Below are 21,119 nucleotides of genomic sequence, written 5' to 3'. Positions count from 1 at the left end.
CTTCCAATTGGCAAGAAAATGCTTCCCTGGTGTTGTGTGTGTTCTTGGTGTTGGCCTCCTTTTTTCCCTCAAGTATATTTAAATTATATGCAAAATGTCCACACCTTTAAAAAATATTTCCAAAGTTTTTTTTTTTTTAAAGTGTCTGATGTGATACGACCTTGTTTTTAACAGCAAGCATTCTGCAGGACTTTGGGTAACACAGAACAAAGCACAATTTCTAAATGGAAAAATGGCACCATGAGTTGTGGTCTGGTTTTTGTAGCCAGTTGTGAGAAAGGTGACCCCTGTGTTTATCAGCTCTTAGCAAGGCAGTCCCTTAAAGGAGGTTTACACAGAGGGAGGCGGACACCAGGGCAGGGACCTTTGGACCATCTCCTATGGATACCCTCAGCTACCTCACCTTCAAGCTCATGGGGGAAGGGGCCATAGGGCTGCAGGGATGTAATTCACAAATGGCAAGTAAAAGGACGACAGACCAAAACATTTTTTCTCTGGGCACCATGTGCCCCACAACCCGTCAGGGAGAAGGTTGGCCAAGATGCGGCCTGAGGGAGGCAGGGTTTCTCCATGGAGGAGACTAAGAGAATAAGGAAGAGAGAAAGTCAGCACCTTCTTAAGAACTGTTTAATTTGGAACTGTAGCACGTCTAGGCTACAGGACCAAGAGAGCTGAGGTTCCTCCGTAAGTAACGAATAGAAAACTGATTGATACCTGGAGAAAGGCAGCAAATTCTCTGTGGTCAGAAAGTGCAGGGCACTGACTAGAACCCCAGATTGCCCATCTCCTTGGGGGGGGGGGGGGTTGAGGCAGAAGCTGGAAGCAGTGCCAGTCGGTATCGTGTGTTACTTGAAACTTCATTCATCATTGGTGTATTATGGGTTTTATTTGTAGTTATTTTAGGTTGTCATCAGAAGTGGCAGTTAGACCCTTTCTCCAAATGATGAGTGGAAAATGGTTCAGAGAGGGAAAACAGAGTAGCTTAGCACCAAGTCTAAAAAGAACAGTTTTTAAAACCACAGAACACGAAGATAGTAAGAGAAGTCACCATGAAATTAATTGTTAGGAATTGTTGAGCGTTTGCTATGAGTCACTTGTGCTCTACATGTATTTATAATGTACTTATAACAACCCTATCAGGTAGGAGGGAAGGCAGGTTCAGAAAATGAATTGCTCCAAAGGTTATGTCCTCAGAATGCCTGAAAGGCCAAAAGGCAAAATACAAACTGAGTAAAGACTTCCCATTTCCCTTCCCTTCTCTTCTCCCCCTTCGTACCCCAGTAGAACCTCAAGCTCCTGAGACACATTAGATCAATCAGAACAAGACAAGAGCCTCACATGTTCTTCTGAGCACAGGAAGCAGGCATCAAGAGAGCCAGCCCAAAACGTGGCCTTTCCCCAGAGGCACTTCCCCAGACCTCCAACTGTTTAAAAGAGAAGCTCTGCAGGAGATCACCAAACAGGAAAAATACCAGCAAAAGGGTGCTTGGGCCTTTCCCACAGCTACCAGAAAGTCAAGAGGAGGATAGGTCTATCCTCTGCTAGGGCTTAGTGGACAGTCCAGGAGGGACAGCTCCTGAGGGCTGGCGGTGAGCTGGCCAGTGCTTTCTTACAGTGAAGGGGAGCAGGGAAAAGGGCACACTGTACAGAGGATGAGAAGACAGATTCAGCAATCATTTAAGCAGAGCAGATTCTCTGTTGGCACATCTGGTGCTCTTTTCACCAGCACTGCGTCGCTAAGAGCCTCTTTGCAAAATGCTGGAAATGCCATTTGCGTCCGTATGTGCACGAGTAGATGTCACACCAAACTACGGATGCAGGTTGAGGGGTGAAGGCAGAGCAGACAAATAACAACCCATGGCCTTGAACGGGGCAGGAGCCAGTGTGTAGATGTGTGTTTCTTCCTCCCGGAGGAACCCAGACTGGACAGTTACTGATGTAGACGCTTACTCCATGCATTTCTCCTTCCCCAACCATGTAAATTGCCCTCTGGCTGAACTCTAGAACTTGGAAGACTCGTTTTGAATGGATACATTCATTCAGCAAACATTTATCATGTAGTCTACACTGCCTGATTGTATACTCGAGAGACCACATTAGTGGAATAAAACACAGTCCGTGTCCTGGAGGAAATGTCAGGCGGGTAGGCTTCAGTTAACTGGGGTCTGTTTCCCGTAGCCCAGGCTAGCATTTCCCGTGGAGTAGCCCACTTCCATTAGAAATGAGACCTATTGAAACACAATCTGCATCTTGAACCAGATCATCAGGTGATTCTGAGCAAGGGCTGCCCGTTTATTAGCCTGTTTAATGAAAGCCTTTTCTTAAGTTCCCTGTGCCCTGGGTCTCGGGGTTCTTCAGGCTCTCCTTGTAGCGGCTCCATGTGACTGTCCTCATGGCCCGCCATCCCCCAGCTACAGCGGGATTTGTTCTGTTGACAAATCCTGCAATTTCGTTGTGATCCTTTTATGTAGGAAGATCCTTTGAAGACCAAGCCACTTTGTGTCTTTCCTTTTCTGCAACACGCTTGAGCATGTGCCCTCCTCCTCTTGTAGCTCTCACCGCCCTTCCCCCAGATGCCGTCACAGGTGCTGGTGAGAGCCAAGCAGACGGCAGCATGGACAGGGACACTTAGGCATTTCCGAGTGTCCTTGGCTTGGGGAGAATCCCACCTTGTAGGCTAGAAGTTGTGTGTGGTATGAAGAAGTGCCCGGTGTTGATGTTTATGTCCAGCAGGAGAGAAAAGATGGGCACTTAGTCTTAGGGATAAACCTGGCCTACAATGTCTAGACGTTAGCCCTCTGTCCCTGTTGTCATCCCGTTCGGCTTTATTAAGCCTTTCTTGGGAAACTAGTACTTTTTAGTCAGAGCAAGTGTCTCCCAGACAGGAGGCTCTCTGCCATGTTCGTTTGAAAACATCGAGACGTTACGGAAAGAAAAACAAAAATTCATCAGCAGGCATTATACCAGTTGCCACTGCAAGAAAAATCTGTGGGTGTCAAAAATATTTCCAAGCTGAATATCTATTTCAAGCATGTGTTCTACAAAAAAACTTCACGGCAGCAGGAGACGTGGTAGAGGCCTTTAAAATTAGTTTTAATAGAATGATTCTGTAAGATCTAGCCATGGCTTAGAGTTAGCAGTTAATTGGAAGAAAACTCCATTTTTGTGGATCCCAAAATTTGAGAAAGCAGAAATCGGATGGGGTACTTCACACTGTGCATGGACTCACCTTGGAGGCCGCCTAAGATCAGGATCTGGGACCCATTCAGAAGCCACCATGGGCTTCTGTTTCCCCTGCCACAGTGGAGGGGGCTCCCTTGGGGCTCAAGAATTACGTGATTTCCCTGGTGCTTTAATCTGTTAGATACTTGAGTTTCTTTTGTAGACTGAATTTCCCAAAAAAGTTCTTAATTCGAGGTCACTGACTAGATAACTACTGATATCAGAGCCTAATGCAATTTCTTTGGGGCCTACGTATGATAGTACCTTTTATGCCAGTGTCTTACGATGAGTTGTTTTTCTATTTCAGTAAATAAATGTTATACTCCACCATTACTCCCTTACTCCAAAATGAATCCACTGCAACTGAACCCACTTCTGTCCTGAATGCTCCTAGAGCAAGACTTGGTCAGATAAGAAAGAACGTATGGCTTCTCAGAACTTCTAAAATGCTGGCGTCGTTCTCTGGATTCACCAGACGTGCACTGAAATGTTATTTTGATAACATGACTTGTAAAAAATAAAAATGAGCTTGGAATCTCTCATAGTTCAAGATGTGGTCATAAAGAATGGGGAACGGAAACAAATTGTACCTATGTATCCATCCTGTCTGAGGTTCCATATGGGACCATTAGCGACCAACTTTGAGCCTCTGGCATGAAGTTAGTCATCACTGATGCCCAGAGGGGTGACCAGGCTAGTAAGAACAGATCCTCATGGAGTCTGAGAGATGGAGAATCTTAATTGCAGCCCTATGACCTCATCCCAACACTCTAGCTCCCTGAGTCTGCTTTCCCACTGTGAATATGAGAATGAATATAACTACAGTGTAAGATTTGTTTTCGTCTTTCTCAGAATTAAACAAGCATTGGAAGTGGAAATGCCTAACAAAACATTTGGCACGTGGTAGGCACTCTTAAAGACGTTTTGCTATTGCACAGCATTGCAGATACACCTGATGATGCTGCATTGTACACTTCAAATTGGTTCAGAGGGTGAATGGCATGTATATTTTAACACACAAAGAAAAGTATTGCTATACCTGACCCTCACTGCAGTGCCTGAAAGGTACCAGCCACACCTTTAACTTTCCTTAACCAAAGGGGGGCTTAACCGTACTCAGGTGCACAGAACATTAGTGGTGAGCGGACCACGGAGGGCATCCAGCGTGACCACCCCAAATTGTGAGACTGCATCCCAGCCAGCCTGGGATCAAGGTCCTTAGGCTTGCCCCACTTACCAGAGCTTCTCTTCAGCTACCTGGGCTGTGCTGGCCTGGTGCTGGTGAACTTAGAGCAGGGCCCTCCTAGCTTCGTAACACCTGCACAGTCATGGCCGGAGGTCTTCCCCAGGTGGAGCCGGGCCTCACATTCCCAGGGGGCTGAACAAGCTCCACCTCGATGTCATGTCACCTGGATTTCTTTCCCCCCTTTGGTGAGCTGTGGCTAGTAAGTAACTCCTTCTGCTCAGCCACAGAAGATGCAAATACAGTTTTGCTTTTGTTTTTACCCAAGAAAAATAAGGCTGTTCACAACTCCTAGCCACCTCATCATTGTTTCAACCCATTTTTGAGCCTTAAGGTCTGGAAGAGGATTCTACCACCCACTCGTGAGAATTGATTACCGATTATTTAAATTTCGGTTGTTGATGCTAGTGGAGCAATTTGAGCGTAGTTTATTCACAGTGAACTTACATCCTGTTAAAGATTCTGGTCTGGAAAAATAGTCTTAGAATTTCTTGATTTGAAATTTGTGTAGAATGTCCATGCAGCTTGTACCTTTTAGAATCGGGGAAGGGGGGAGGCAGCAGATGGAGATTTGGGGCAGCTTAGGCCTACCTGCCCTGGGTGTGGTTTGTCAGCCAAAAGACATAAATGGATGAAGAGCCAGGTGATGGAGCAGTAAGTAGTTGGGCAAAAAAGTACCCTTTGTGGATGTGAATGGCATGTGACGCCATTTTCTTTTGTTATAGCAAGCAGATGAGACCCTGGATTTTGAAGAACAGATTTTGGAAGCTGCTAAATCCATTGCCGCTGCCACGAGTGCCCTGGTCAAATCGGCCTCGGCAGCCCAGAGGGAGCTGGTGGCCCAAGGAAAGGTGGGTAAACCCCTCTGGCCACGTGCTGGAACATTGCCACAGCAAGAGCCTCTGAGGGCTGAGGGAAAGATGTGATTGCTCGTGGCCCGCACTGAGGAAACCAGTGCTGCGCCCTCCCTCACCGAACGGGTCGTCTTTGCCCCATCGGACTGAAAACTCTGTTCGCTTAAGCCTGCCCTCCAGAAGGACGGGTTTGGCCGCTGGGCCTCTCATCTGCTTCTTGTTAAGGAAAGCGTCCCATTCCAGACAGTGATCAGGGCCTGAACAAGACGTTTATATTCCCACTGTAGATTAAGCTATTTAAAGATGTGAACTGTCATATTTTCCTAGCGGATGGCTGGAGGAGCACCGTGGTCAGGGACTTTATATAATACAGTTTCCACCTCCAACGTCTCAATCCATTTTGGAGGACTGCTGAGCTAAATGCCGTCCAACTCTGCAGTTAGCATTTTCCTGAGCCCATTGATCAAAAAGGCCAGTCTGGTTTCAAATCTGAGATTTCTTTTACCTGCTTCATCCCTAGTAACCCATTCCATCCGCTTTAGCATGAAAGCATAGTTCTGTTTCAGTGACCCAAAGGATTATTAGTATATTAGAGTACTCCTGGATATAAGAGGGTCTTACAGTTTAGAATACCCCTGGTGTTGTTCCCATACAACATGGAATGACTCCATCCAAATCGCGCCTTGCAGAGAGCCTCTCAAATATAGAGGCACTACAGAAATCCTGTCAGGTTGTGGGCTTGGGGAATTTGGTCACCATCGTTTTCAATTATTTCTGCCTGATATTAAAAGGCCTTTGCCATCAGTGTATAGGTAGATGGATACGATTGCACCTTGACCTGAGAAAACTTGTAATATAGACAGGAAGTTAGGTCCAACGAGTGGCCATCTGTCTTCCTCCACGAAGTGTCTTGTGAGCTAAGCCTTGTCGTAGTCCAGACCACAGACTTCGGCTCCTCTTTCTAAACCATCATGTGTTCTATTGCTCATTATTGACATCTGTATTTCTCTCCAGCCAGCCTGTGGTCTGTCCCTTTGTGCTTTTCCCTTAGGCTCTGTAGATATAGCAGAGTGTTGACCTTATTTAATCAAGTACTTGTTGACCCATCAATATGTAAAGACTAAAAATGGATCAATTTTAAGATTTTAGGAATATCTTACCTACAAATTTCAGTCTCTTGATAAAGGGCTGACCGTGCACCAGATTGCTAGGTACTAAGAGAACCTAACTTGTTGACACATTGAGAAAGTTGGTAAAGGCGGCACCCCTGGACTTGAGTAAACTATAGGCTTATAGACAGGACCTTGGGGTTTTATCTGATGTTCACCGAGCCCTGGTATGGTGCCTAATAATTGCTGGCAGATCCCTAATTTCATATTCAAATTGAGGTTTGAGAACTCCTCTCTGACCTCTCCAGGCACCTCCCACCATGTAAAGGTATGTAAAGGTCTCCTCCCATAGCCATTCCCTCTACATCTGGACAGAAAATGTTTCACTTCTTCGTATAATTTCTAAATCAAAGCAGAGATCATCTTACATCTAGCTTCCTACTTCTCTCCCCACCCCTGACGAAATAGTCTGCATTTCCTTAAGACCAAGGTCTGCACTCCACCATACCAAAGGAAAGGCACTATCTTTTTTTTTCACCCCTCCCCCCACCCATCATCTGCCAGAAAGTCACAGCATGGCCTGAGGGTCAACGATCAGGAGAGATGTAAGTTTCCCTTGGCCCTTGAAAGAAGAGGGCTCAGTGGCTCCCAAGTTTGAAATGGAGAAAGGTCAGCAGAGGAAATAAGCATGTAAGGACAGCCCCAGTCCATCACTCCTGAGCAGTTTTCCCAGAAACTAAAGGGAGACCATTCTGAGCCTTTCAGATTAAGTCACTGTGGCGCCGTGGACCGCAGGCAGTCTCAGAATGGCAGAATCCCACATGAGAAAGGGTGTTCCCTTCTCACGCCGGTTTTGCTGTGTGTCCGAGGAGATGTCGTTCTCTCCAGTTCCAGAGCAGGGTAGAGTCTGAGGGGCTGCAGATGACCCTGCACCTTCCGGCTCTCATTATGGATTTCTACGCTCTCTAGGTAGGCTCCATCCCCGCCAATGCTGCGGATGACGGACAGTGGTCGCAGGGGCTGATTTCTGCCGTGAGTCACCTTCTCCTTCCTTCCCATTTGCTTTTTGGGTCCCCTGAGGGAGTTTTGGGCCTTGGGTCACTTCTCTGTCAACTGTCCCCAGGCCCGGATGGTGGCAGCTGCAACCAGCAGTCTCTGTGAGGCGGCCAATGCCTCTGTTCAGGGACATGCCAGTGAAGAGAAGCTCATCTCATCCGCCAAGCAGGTCGCTGCTTCCACGGCTCAGCTGCTCGTGGCCTGCAAGGTGAAGGCCGACCAGGATTCAGAGGCCATGAGGCGGCTACAGGTAATGGTCACTGATGCTGGTGGGAAAATACTCCTGTTGGAGCGGGTAAGTGTCGCCAACGGGGACAGTCTCACTTCCTTGGCATGACCCACCAGGCCTTCCATCAGCTAACGCTGTCCTACTTTTCTCATTTTTACCACGTACGGCCATGCATCCTACAGCTGCTGCCCCAGCAGACTGACATTGTCCATGTGTGCCTTCTGGTCTCATGAGTTGGGGCCCTCTCTCACCCATAATGTCCCGGCCCCTCCCCACCAGCCCAACCTGCTCGTTCTTCATGACTCCTCACTAGAGTCCCCTCTTCTAGAAAGCCCTCCCTGACCTCCTGCATGTCAGGCAGTCATTCCCTCCTCTATCCTGCCAGAGCCCCTTGCCAGACCACTCTTAGGGTTCCTGTCACCTGATACCACCGTATTTATTTTTATATCTGTCTTTCGGGAGGCTGTGAACTCGTTAGGCACAGGCACCACATCTTTATCTTTGCATCTGTCACACCCGAGATGGTGCCTATTCAAGAGGGGGCCCTCCTCCACTGTTGGCAAAAGAAAGCAGAGAAAGGACTGAGGCATTTATATGCGACTGTGGCTAAGGTTTCCCAGAGCCCAAAGGACATGGTTATTATGTAGGTTATAATCCAGTCTCTCCCAGTGCATATACGTTTTCCTGATTGTTTTAATTACAGAAGTGTTTTAAACACAGCAAAGGAAATGGTTGAATGAAAAAAACCACATAGCCTCGACATCTTCCCATGGCAAATGTTATCATTTTTTTCTCTTCCTGTTTTATGTCTATACAAAATAGTTGTGTCTACTTGTAATCATAGCAAGAGACATTCTGCTTTTTTTCACGTAACATTTTATCATACGGGTCTTTTTACTTGAAGACAAGGCGTCATAATTTCTCTATGCAAAGCTAACTGGTCCATTCTTCATGAGTCTCATTTTTAATGATTGCATGATATTACATCAACTGATTATGCCAGAATTTCCTTATGCCTTGGACGTTTTGTTTCCAGTTTCCTAGATTTTCCAGGTATTTAGGATATAGACTGTTTCTGTTGCTGAAAAAAAATGTTTATACGTCGTGAATAAACTCATAAATGGCAGAAGTGTGAGAACAATTTCACCAAAACCCAGAACTTTAATTTTATTTTGCACGTCCTAACATGTATTTCTGTTGTTGGGTTCTCCTGAGTCTCTCTCTCACCCACCTCCCCTAAACCCAGGGGGGAAATGGGGAGCTTCATGTTGACGAACATGTGGTTTGTGGGTTTGGGGGACATTTCTGGCGAAAGCATCCTGAGTTAAGAGAGACCTGGGTTCAAGTCCTGCCTCTGCCATGTATGAAGTATGTGATCTTAACACAGATGACTCAAAACCTTTCAGGCCTTAGTTTGCCTCAGCTATAAAATGTGGATAGAGATACCTCACTGGCTCTTAGGAAGGTCAAGAGATGTGACCCCCACATCTCTTGATGTGGGGTCAAGAGATTTCTAACCCCCAAGGACTTACACAGACAGAGCACAGCATCGCTCTCTTTGTCATCATTGCTGATTTAACTGGATGCTGCAGTGTCCTATCTGAGTCCCTTGCAGTGACCCAGAGGTCCCGTGGGGCTAGACTGATCTGTAGTCAAATCCCATCTCTGTAACATACTAGCTGCAGGGTCTGAGGTAAGTTACTCGACCCCATTTCCTGCCTCAGAAAAGTGCACTGATGACCTCTAAACTCAGAAAGCTCTTTTGAGACCAGGTTTGTCATATATATTAATTGGCTTCCCCTTCTCTTCTTGTGCAAAAGCCCTCGTAGTCCCTGTTGGTGACTTGAGATCACCAGCCAGATGAGCTAGTTCGCTTTAAGAAAAACTCAACTTTCTGATGGCTAATCCCCACACACAAGCCCTTGACTCAGAGGTGGCCTGGGCAAGGAATATGGGAGTCTTAATGCAGCTTTGACCACCCTTCGAAGAAAATTCCAAACCTCAGGGGGCAGAGGACAAGTCCCCAGGGCCATGCTTCATGAGCATTAAGAGTAAGCCCGTATGACTTCACATCAAAAAGCTTTTCTTTACCTGTCTCTAGCAATTGCCCCATCCTTGAGCACTTGGCATAAAGCCCAGCTGTGACTCGGAAAATAGACCTGTCGAGGCCCTAGTTACTGTGGGGCTCCCAGCCTTCCCATGCAGGGATAGGTTGTGCTTTCCTAGCCCATCATTCCCTCAAGAAGCATTCAGCGAGTGCCACCCCTGGGCATCCAGTGTGCCCAGTACTAGGGATGCAGAGAGAACGGTCACAGCCTCTGCCCCCAAGTGACTCACTGTCCAGGAAGGGAGAGGCAACCCCAAGTGTGGAAATGGCCACAAAGAAGCGAGTGCAGAGCACGCAGGGAGCACTGTGAGTAGGTGTTGGTAAGGCCAAGGCAGACAGGAAGAGTGCTATCTGAACCACATCTTTGAGTTTTTTTAATTGGATGGGGCAGCGGGAGATAGTTTTCTAGACCAAGGAGATGACCACTGGGCATGCTTCTATTAACACATGTTTCACATTGCTACCATCATTTGTGGACATAATTTTAATTCTCCCTCAAAAGTATGTGTTCTGGGGAGCCCGGGTGGCTCAGTCGGTTGAGCGGCCAACTTTGGCTCAGGTCATGATCTCACAGCTCATGAGTTCGAGCCCCGTGTCGGGCTCTGTGCTGATGGCTCGGAGCCTGGAGCCTGCTTCAGGTTCTGTGTCTCCCTCTCTCTCAGCCCCTAACCCACTCGCATTCTGTCTCTGTCTCTCTCAAAAATAAATAAACATTAAAAAAAAATTGTTTTTAATAGTAAAAGATAAAAAAAAGTATGTGTTCTTTGGGAGCCAGGAACTATATCTCATTTATCTGTGAATGAGCGAAGGTTAGGTAGGTGCCAGCATTGGTAGAATCGTTGGACAGCTGGACAGACAGATGGATACTTGCTAAAGAGAAATTCTGTGTTATAATTGGATGATAAGCCATTCATAATCCCATGAATTGTACTCTCATGTCTATTCTTGGTGAATCCAAATTGGCTGTTTCTAATGATATAATGTATGCTTTTCCCTCCTCTCCAGGCAGCAGGAAATGCTGTGAAAAGAGCCTCAGATAATCTTGTTCGTGCAGCCCAGAAGGCAGCATTTGGCAAAGCTGACGATGACGATGTTGTAGTGAAAACAAAGTTTGTAGGGGGCATTGCTCAGGTTTGTGATTAAATCTAGACAGTGTTTATTCCCGAGATGGGCCTTTTGTTATTACAGAGACTCAAAGTAACAATGACTTCAACAGGATGGAAGTGTATTTCTCCTTTGGGAAACAATTGTGGGTGTAGGCAATCTGTGGATGGTGTGCTGGTTCCTTTGTGTGTCATCCCCAGGATCCATCTGCCTTATTCCCCCCACCTTCCCTGAGATGTTGCCTTGGCCATTTGCTCCAAAATGGGTCAGTAACCACCCTCACTTCCCAGCCATCAGAAAGGGAGAAAGAAGGGACCACAGGACCCTGAAGTTGCGTCCCTTGCTCCCGCTCACATACCATTGGTCAGCCTTTAGTCACATGGCCAACCAACCCGGTGCAAAGGATTCTGGAAAATGTAGTATTCTTTTCTGAGTACCCCTGTGGCTAGGTAAAAATCAGGGATTCTGTTACAGAAAGGGGGAAGAAGAGAGAGTGAAAGGCAGTAGTATTATCATTTAAATAAAATGACGAATTTGGAGATACTACCCACTTCACATATTTGGCCCTACAGAGAGAATGAACGATAACCCCTTCCCACAACTTTTATAAGAGCAGCTGGGCTTCAGACTCACACAGGATTGCATTCTTGTGCATGGTAGTGAGGAGCAAACTTCAGGAAATCAGGCCTGCCGTTTAGGATATGTGCTAATACAAATCCATTATACATGATCGGTTTTCTTATCAATGCCCAGAAGTTACTCATGCCCATGCCTTCCTCAGCTCTTCCCAAACCACTCCCAGTAGACATACACTGGGTGCATTTTTATCAGCATCGATTTCTTGATGCGCTAGTTCCATGAGAAGTTCCATGAGGAAAAGTGACTGATCAGATAAGGTGGGAAAGACTGCCCTCTATACCTCCACCTTGGACTAGCACGTTGATGGTTAGTAGAGGCTCTGAAAGGGCCCACGGGAAAGTACGCTGTTTGGCTTTCTTGAACACTTACTTACCTTTTTCACCTGTTATCTATTAAGTGCTACTCCTCAGATCATATCTTAGAAACATGAAACAAATATATGAAAGCTGTCAATTGGTTAAGGACTCCAGCTTTAGCTTCAGCATCACTTGGCCAAGTCCTGCTCCACTAGCTGGGTGTTAAGGAAGGTAGACCCACATCTCTCAGTTTCTAGTTACTCATTGGAAAAATGGGACATTCAATAAGGACTTCACCGTGTTGTCATGAGGATGATGGGATGCTCCGTGCAAAGTGTTTACACAGCATCTGGTGCATAGTAGGGATGCAGTAGATGTTTGCTGTTAAATCATTGGCCAGAAGCCACTTAATTTTCTTGGGTCGTTTGGATCTCAAAAACCGAACTGTGGCCCATAGGCTGGTCTCCAGCACTAAGATCCTTAGTACCATTGTACGGCTGTGTGTAGCAGAAGCTATGGGAACTTATGAGACAAGCAGTAGAGTTGGGAGGGCAGTTTTCTGGAGAGTTCTAGATCCATCCAGCTTGTCATTTTTCCTTCTAGATCATTGCCGCCCAGGAAGAGATGTTGAAAAAAGAACGAGAACTGGAAGAAGCGAGGAAAAAACTGGCACAGATCCGCCAACAGCAGTATAAATTCCTACCCACTGAGCTGCGGGAGGATGAAGGCTAAGGCCAGAGCCAAGATGGCGTGCCCCAGGGAACGACTTTGCAACAAATAGTGTTCCTGAGAAGCTGGGACTTACCTGGAAACTGCCTGCCTCCCCTGGGGCCAACGCAGAGCCCTGAGTGCTCATTCTCACGTCTCTGTCCTGTCGGGCACCGGCTGCATGATCGTGATGTCACACGGTACAGTGTCCCACCCACAGCTCCTTCGCCACCTCCCCTCATGCCTCACCGTATCTCAGGAGAGAGGGGCACACGTTTCGTGAACTGTTACCAAAAAGAAGAGAAGTCAGTATTATGTCGTTCTCAGACACTTTTGCTTTTGTTGGTCCTTCTCTAGGCCTGCTCCTGGGCCTTCTGTGAAATCTTAAGAGGAAACAAAAATAATGGCTTGGGGGAAAGCATTGATATCCTAGAGATTATTCTCCCTCTCAGGAGAAGATGGAGGTTGGAGTTGGACATGGCTAATAAAAGCTAGAAATGTGAACCAGTGTGGACTCCAGGAGGGCCACTGCCGTCCTTCTGTATCTCAAGCACTGGCTCACCCAGAGGATGGAGAATTCCTGCTCCCATTTGCACGCTTTCTTGCCTCAGTGTGTAAGCTCCTTGTACAATCTAGACCCGTCTTGTAATCTGTGGCCCAAAAAAACTGAACGATTGTTTTTTTCCTCCGTAATCCAAAGGGCAGAAGTATGGGGGACTGTCAGGGCTCGGTGAGCAGAGGCTGGAATAAAATGTGTGGGCTCCTTACTCTGCAGAGACTTTTTCAGTTCATACAAGTCCCATGGCCTCTGATGACAAATCCATGTCCTCCGATGACAGTCCCCTCGACACCCCCTCCGGAGCATCCGAGGTGGGGATTCAGCTAGAATAAAGCACTTCCTTGGTGACTGCCAGGTCCTACCCGGGGTCCTCTGCTCTCAAAATCGTTAGATTTCAGAACTGCAAGGCATCTGTTTCAAAATCTGTCCCCTGCCCTCCATCCCAAGGTGCAAATTTGTTCTGTGTCTTAACATTCTTACAATCCAGATGCAAACTGAAATCAGTGTGAACCTTTAACAAGTAGACTTGCTCACTCTCGCATCTTTCAAGGGAAGGTGTATGGTACATCCAGAGTCCATCTTCCTGATGCTGCACCTCCCGAATTTCGTATTACTTTCCCTCCTCTCTTGTTTTGCTCTCCTTTCAGATCCCTTTCTTTAAAAGGGCATTTTAAGGCCTTGAATTTACCTTTAATCTGAGTCTTTAATCAGAACAGTACATGAAGGACGAATGACTCGTGGAATAGATCCGAACGCCAGGTAGCAAGCGTCCATGAGAGAATTCATGAGGGGAAGGGAAGAAGATGGTAACAGACGTCCATGGGTTTCAAAGCTGATAACTGGATGCTTGGGTCCTCAAAAGGCATAACTTTTAGACCTTGCCCCCTGGTCCTGCTTTAATAGACTCTAGCCTGTGGCATAATTTTAAAATTTAATTAAACCTCTGACCATTGCCCGTATTTATTAGAGACTTGCAAGCGCTATACATCAAATTTGTTTCCAGACAAGTGGAAAGTTAGAGGAAATACAGTACAAATAAAAAGCGGAGAGAGTGTAGGGCACTGGGGGGATGTGGGTACCAGCTCTGAAGAGGAGGGAGCAACAGAGCCCTGGCCTCTCAGGAAGAAGCTCACACACTCTTGGTTCTCCCTGAGTGTAGCTAGTACAGCTCTTCCTCCCTGCCCTGGGCTGTACCCTCTCAGACCTCAGGATGAAAACTGAGGGCCCCCTGGACTTGGCAGGGATGAAGGTTCTCCCCGAGAGATGTTCCCTGGACAGGCACAGGGTGCTGAGACTCTTAATCAGACCCAAAGGCTCAGAGTCGAGGTGTGTTAATGGCCTCATGTAGCAGGACCCAGGGAGCCCCTCCATGGCCCACCCTCCCCATATTTTCTTCCAGGCTGTTTGGTTCCCTCTCCTCTTCCCACCTGTCCTCTGTCACATCCCGGCATCCCAGGAGTGAGGCAAGGGCAGACAGGGAGTTCTCTGTCCCTGCCTCAGTCATTGAAAACCTCTATTGCGTTCGATACAGAAAACCCTTCAGAGAGAGGCAGCAGAGAGGCCTGTCCTTTACAACTTGAGAGAACAGGCATGAAACCAAGCTTGTTCTTGTATGACCTATAGAAATACACTCTTGTCTCAAGTGTTCTGCTGCTAGGAGCTTTGGGGAAGTTGGTTCCCAGTTATCATTATCACCGGGCGTGGTGCTGGTTTTTCACCTGTCCCTTCCTCATCCACACTGCAGACGTGTGTGTGTGCATGACCTCGTGGCTGCCTTCATCTCTTCCCATTTCATCAAATGGTCGAAAGACTTTGCTTCAGGAGTTATTTAGTAGGCTCTACAGCACATGATCCCAAATGGCATTGAGGGGGCTTCTGGTTCTTCTTCAAAAGGAGCTAAGGCAGATATGACTTGTGTTTGGGGTGTGAGCCTTCATTGAGGAGCCTCTAACAAGAAGATGGTTTCAGGGTAAAAATGGTCCCAGGCCTGGAGCATAGAAATGCTTCTGTCCCTGTGAAGGGAAAGCAGGTGTGTGCCCCATGAGGGGAACTGGCACTGGGCTTCGAAGCTTTTAGCTGATCTTTGTGCCCCAAAATTTCTATTTCAGAAGGTCAAGAAAGGAACCTGAACTGGCCTTAAGAACTGCTCGTTGATTTGGGAGTTTGGATTTTGTTTGGTTCTGCCTTTCAAAAGTCTTGGAGTGTAAGGATGCTTAAAGCCACATTCAGTTAAGCAGCCAGCCCTTATTTAGACTGGCGGTGCCCCAGCAGGTCAGTGTGAGCAGAACCTTGAGTCCTGGGCGGCTGTGCAGTCAGGTGTCATGGGGACCCCAGGCCACCTACTGAGGAGCCACCTGAACCACTGCAAATGCTTTATCACAAATACCCTTAGGGCTTCTCAGAGGCTTTCCCTATGTGCTTTCTGGGTGTTTCATCAGTCTGTGAGTTTCTAGTAACCAGAGCCTATTCTAAGCTTATCAATGTATTAGTACCAAATTTCACCATCCCCCAAGACAATGAACCCCACCACCAAAGTAATCCCAAGGCCGAAACCTCATGCAGGAACCAGGCTGCAGGACGATGGTGGTAAGCAAGCTGTGGTCTCCACTCCCCGGGGACTTGAGGACCTCCCACTCATAGGCCACCTCCTCCTCCTCCTCAGCAGTGAACCCTCACATCTCCCCAAGCTCTGAGGTTCTGGGTCATGGCAGAGCCTCAGGGGATTCTGGCTTTGAGACCCCAGGACAGACTATGAGCATGTTCAGTTCTCAGACTCATGGAGGAAGTGTCCCCGCTGCTGACCAAGGGAGTAGCCACCTCTGAGACCCTTAGGGGAACCCAAGGAGTTGGGGACACATGTCCCCTTCAGGCTAAGAGGCAAATAGAATTCAGAAACCCAAAGATCCTAACAGCTGTGCTAGGGGCTCGGGTTCCAACTCCCCAAGGTCTCTTCCAGGTGCTGGCCTCCCCAGTAGGGGGCCTCGGGGGAAAGGTGTCTTTGTCCACAAGCAAGGTTCTGCCACCTTTAAAAGTCCCTGAGATGACAACTCCGTCTTTCTGAGCGTCTGCTTGGTATGTTTATGGTCATTAGGAACAGGCATGTGACAGAGCTTCTGGTGACTCTAAAAAAACACAATGAAGGGACATTTCTGTACAAGAGGTTGGGATTTGGCCTTCCTCTGAGTCCCGCTCGGCCTTCCCTTAAGCGTCGGCCTCTCCTTGTTCCACAGTGCATGAGTGTGGGTCTCCCTCCACCACCTTCCCACCTGGCTGCAAAATCTAGGAGCAAACAGGAAAGTTAAGCTCTGCCCTATGTCATAATGTCTTTATTGATCTGGTCGCATAAATTATTTTTTTTTAATTCACCAGAAATAAACTTTTAAAGGAATGAGCCTGTGTGAAAATGTCCTGGGAAATGGAAGGAAGGTGGGGGAGAGGGAGGAGGATGTGCCCTTTTTTTATGGGCGAGAAATTCTACCTTGAGTACAACCCCGCAGTTAACCAGGCATGTGTGTGTGACAGGAACGAAGTTCGTGTGTGTGTGTGTGTGTGTGTGTGTGTGACAGAGGCAAAGCCACAGGGACCACTGTCTATGTAGCTTTGCTGGCTCTGGAGGAAATTCAGAGAAATAGACCATAAGTAGGAAGATGATTATTTTCCTCTGAAAGAAGCAGGCCCCGTGGACAAGCAGCTTGGAGCTCAGTGACCATGGTGTGGTACCCAGCTGACCCTGCGTTACTCTCCGACCCTGAGGGGCACCTGACCCAGGAAGATGAGCTTCACCTCTGACAGCTGAGGCTGAAATGCAACCCACAGGGATTGCACCTTCTCCTCTGTGTTGGGGGGCGGGGGGAGTGCAGATGGCTTGGCAGCATCCTTGTGGGGGGAAGCCACACTCCGAAAACTGTGAGGCATTTCTACTCTGCAAGAGGGCGATGTCAGAGAATCACCATGGCAACGGAGAGTGTGCCCTCCCTGTCTCACAACTAAGAGGATTATTTCCCTCCCTGAAATGGTGATGGAGGATCTCTAGGCAAACTGGTGATTTGTTTCTATCTTTGACTTGACGGAAATGGGGCTCAGACTGCAGATGGCCTGAGGTGCAGTCCAGGAGGGAGCAAGGGGAGCCAGTGTTCCTGTGGCCCCCTACGTTTCCTGCCTCCACAGCAGTGGGGAAGGTGCTGTGGCCGTTTGGCGGAGGGGCACAGCAAGAAGGCAGCAAGGCACAGCAGTGGGAGGCGAGGGGTTGGAGGCCGGCTATAGGAATTCACATCCTCTGTGCAGCTAAATCGGGCTGGCCCACAAAGACCTGAGTGCCCCATCGCCAGCTCTGGGAAGGACACTGGAGACCGTAGAGAAGGTCACCAACACTTGAGCCAGGGCCCTGAGCAAAGAGGCCAGAGCCCTGGAGTTGAGAAAAGCCTCACGAAGAGGGCATTCGGCCTGACTCCTAACGGATAGGAGTTTTCCCGGTAGAGAAGAGGCAGGGGTTAGCATTCCAGGCACTAGGGACCACCCCATGCAGAGGCCTGGTTTCTGAAGGATGGATCGCTTAGGGGAACAAGGAGGAAGTCGGGGCTTGGGGCGTGCGGCCCAGAGAGGAGGGCGGCCAGGAACACCGCACAAGGGCCGCTGCATCCGGCTGGGACACTGGGATTGTTATCAGATGAATCCCTCTGCAGGAAGCTCAGAGAACTCGTGATCGAAGCGTGGAGATGTACTGACAGAGGTCAGCCGCTCAGGAGTGCGTCGGGGCCCAGGCTGTTGTGCCAGAAAACTTGAGAGCAAGGAAAGAGGGTGTGAGCCGAGAGCCTCTCCGGCAGGAGATGCCACAACAGGAGGGACTGACTTAGAGGGGAGCAGATAGAGCACTCATGTCTAGATAGCTAGTTTATTGAACACTTAACACATGCCAGGAACGGAACTTATTACCCTCTGGAATCCCTACCACATCCACACAGAGCACGACACAGAGGCACTCCTTTATTATTTTAGAGACGATAGGGCTGAGGCACAGAGAGGTTAGGTCACATAGCCGAGGCCACACAGCCGGCAGAACTGGGATCTCCCAACCGCTGTGCTCAGATCACGCAGCTTGTGAGTGGCAAAGCAGATACTCACACTTGTTTGTTTCCAAAGCTCATGCTTGTGACCAACAGTATATGGAGAACCTGGCAGGCTGGGTAGAAATTAGGCAGAGGCAGGGGGAAGGAACCTCAAGGGCAGAGAGAACCCCGTATGCATGTGGCAGAGCCAGAGACATGCTGGAGGGGCTGCTGGGCAATTCGGAACAGGACAGGATGGCAAGTCCTCAAGTGTGTGGAGGCAGGGGGCATCCCAGGAGTCACTGAGTGCCTAAGGAGCTTGTTCTTTAAGGTGCAGGTTCCTGAGAGCCAGCCTTGGCTTTACTCCCACCTGGCATCTCCAAAATCCTGATCTGGGGTCTCTCTCTCTCTCAGACCACAGTTCTTTCCTGAGTCTAAAGCCCCATGCTGGGGCACCTGTGTGGCTCAGTCGGTGAAGCGTCGGACTCTTGATTCTGGCTCAGGTCATGATCTCACAGTCCGTGGGATCAAGCCCCGAGTCAGGCTCTGCGCTGACAGCACAGAATCTGCTTGGGATTCTCTCTCTCCCCCTTTCTTGACCCCTTCCCCGCTTGCTATCTCTCAAGTTTTAAAAAATCGTTTAAATAGGGGCACCTGGGTGGTTCAGTCGGTTAAGCATCCCAACTTTGGCTCAGGTCATGATCTCACAGTTCATGAGTTCAAGCCCCACATCAGGCTCTGTGCTGACAGCTCGGAGCCTGGAACGTGCTTCCAATTCTGTGTCCTCCTCTCTCTCTCTGTCCCTCCCCTGCGTGTGCTCGCTCGCTCTCTCTCAAAAATAAACATTAAAAAAAATAAAATAAAATAGTTTAAATCTCCAGTGCTCAAGAATGTCTCATGGTGGAGAGCAATGCAACTGTGGGTTTTTATTTGAACATTGTCTGCAATCACAGGGTGTGATTGCAGCAGTTTCGCTAACTGAACCTCCCGAATGAGAAGCCCAGCCCCGGGTCCTCTGTACTGGCTGGCTTGGAAACGGGGACAGAAAAGCCCTGTGGGGCTGGCACCTGAGAGGGACAGTAATGGGGCCCCAGCACTTGGGGCCACAAGAAGAGCTTCCTGTCTGCTTGGGCTTCTCTTCGCTCTATGTCTTATTTTTAGAAAGAGAAGTTTGATTCTGTGAAGCCCCGAACCGAATGTTGAGACATGCTTTCTGTGCTCACCAGAGGGCAAACAGCCTGGGTCTCGGGGCACCCCAGAGTGAGAAGGGGTTCCGACTGTATTCTTGGCACCCTGAAATAGGACGTTCAGAGGGATCAGGGAGGGAGAGGAAGATGGGCTCCGGGCATGAGGAAAGGTAGAAAGAGAATAAGGGCACAGTCCTTCCCTCCACAGATGTCAGACCTGCCGGGAGAAGGCAGTCTCCTTCCAGGGAGGTGAAGACGACACACATTGCTAGCCCTTGGGCCGAAGGCTGGGAGGGTGCAGGGACTGGGTTCTGGAGGGGCCAGGAAGCCATTAGGCTGGACAAGCGGGAGGAGTAGGCAGAACATTGGGGGGCCTAAGCCGGCAGACGAGGGAGGGAGACGGGAGGAGAGGGTGGACCTGAAGAGGCCTGACACTGCAGGGTAAGTAGAGGCAGAGGCCTCGGTGTGGCACGCTTCTGCCCCTCACAGGCTGTTCCCAGGTTACAGGGAGGAAGGCCCTCTGCACCCTTACGGCCCTAGTTTATTGTGCATCCTGGCTGGTGTTGACCCCAGGGGGCAGTGTGGTTCCACGGGACACCAACCAGTCCTTCTTGTTTCCCCTGAGGGAAAAGGGGCTTTCCTCTGGCAAATACTTTTAAGAAACAGAGTATTAAACAAGCGAGTGCCTTAAGAAGCCTCTGTGAGATGTCTTCAGGCCTGCGAGATAGTCGGGTACGCTGGATATCTCCAAAGGAGCGTATGATACATTTGGCCTTAAGGCACTTTTCTTTTCATTCCAGTGCACTTGGAGGGACAAATGTCCCACGCAGCATAGCCGGGGACGCTCTGCTCAAGGATCTGTGGGGAATGACTGCCCCCCCTCCTCACTTGTCACATGTGGCACACCCTGTCTAACATTACTAGGTAATATTTCGTCTGTGCAGCAACCTCATGTAGGTCCTAGGCGGGGATCACATCTTGGCACGTAGCTGCCCCGGCTCCTAAAACTGAGCTGTGGATATGTGAGATATTTCCTAAAGACTGATGACCCGGGTGATAAACTTGAGACCATGTCGTTTGCACCAGTGTTTACGACCTGGGGATCAGCTGTTTTGGACTCTGGCTGATTTGAACTCAAATAGGCCAAAGAAAAAAAAAATTGTTCCCAAACAGGGCCTACACATGATAGCCACCCCCTTCCTTCCCCCACTGCCTCCCAGGGCCCCACCGTGCCACAGGGCAACATTATGGTCAAAACGGTTTCTCTGAAAATTGCTCTCCTAGGGTTCCCTTCCTAACACAGCTGCATGGAAACATCTTGACCCTAAATATCCTGAAACCTCCTGGTAACACTCCCCCAACATGTGGCAAAATCCAGAGGATGGTCTCAGGCCGGAGGGGGTTGTTAATGAAACATTGAAAGGACTTCGTTCGGATGCTGTGAGTTGATCCCTACAAAATGGTGCCCATGGCCCAAATCCCAGTGCAATGCAGAGGCCATCTGGTAGAAAGGGGAAAAGCTGGGGTGGGAGGAAGGGGTTTCTTAAGTTTTCCCCAGCAGCTCCATTGCCTCAAAAGGGCACCTGAAATTCAATTCCCCAATCCATCCTTTTTTTTTTTTTTTTTTTTTTTTTGCCACAGAAGGCAGCACCGTGAAGTGAAAAGAACACACACGGGGGCTCTGGACTATAGGTTGACCTAGTTTTAAGCACATCATGTTGCTTCCAAGCCCACGGGGATATACATTGGATGGACCTTGCC

At 48.6% G+C, this 21,119-nt stretch overlaps 1 protein-coding gene across 7 annotated transcripts in view; it reads left to right on the top strand.

Moving 5' to 3' along the window:
• Positions 1 to 16,514, top strand: part of TLN2 (talin 2) — a 447,276-nt gene extending 430,762 nt beyond the window's left edge. For 4 of the 7 annotated variants that reach the window (XM_043555273.1, XM_043555268.1, XM_043555269.1 and 1 more), the window contains 5 exons: positions 5,191 to 5,320; positions 7,402 to 7,460; positions 7,552 to 7,779; positions 10,826 to 10,951; positions 12,463 to 16,514. In XM_043555273.1, the coding sequence (XP_043411208.1) occupies positions 5,191 to 5,320; positions 7,402 to 7,460; positions 7,552 to 7,779; positions 10,826 to 10,951; positions 12,463 to 12,591 (672 nt within the window). In that variant the 3' untranslated portion in view covers positions 12,592 to 16,514. The remainder of the gene's footprint in view (positions 1 to 5,190; positions 5,321 to 7,401; positions 7,461 to 7,551; positions 7,780 to 10,825; positions 10,952 to 12,462) is intronic. The other 3 variants (XM_043555274.1, XM_043555271.1, XM_043555272.1) reach the window with 1 other exon arrangement.
• Positions 16,515 to 21,119: the final 4,605 nt, after the last annotated feature.

This window comes from Prionailurus bengalensis, chromosome B3, assembly GCF_016509475.1.
Source record: "Prionailurus bengalensis isolate Pbe53 chromosome B3, Fcat_Pben_1.1_paternal_pri, whole genome shotgun sequence".
Classification (NCBI taxonomy): Eukaryota; Metazoa; Chordata; class Mammalia; order Carnivora; family Felidae; genus Prionailurus; species Prionailurus bengalensis.
This window is presented reverse-complemented; position numbering and strand designations above follow the sequence as displayed.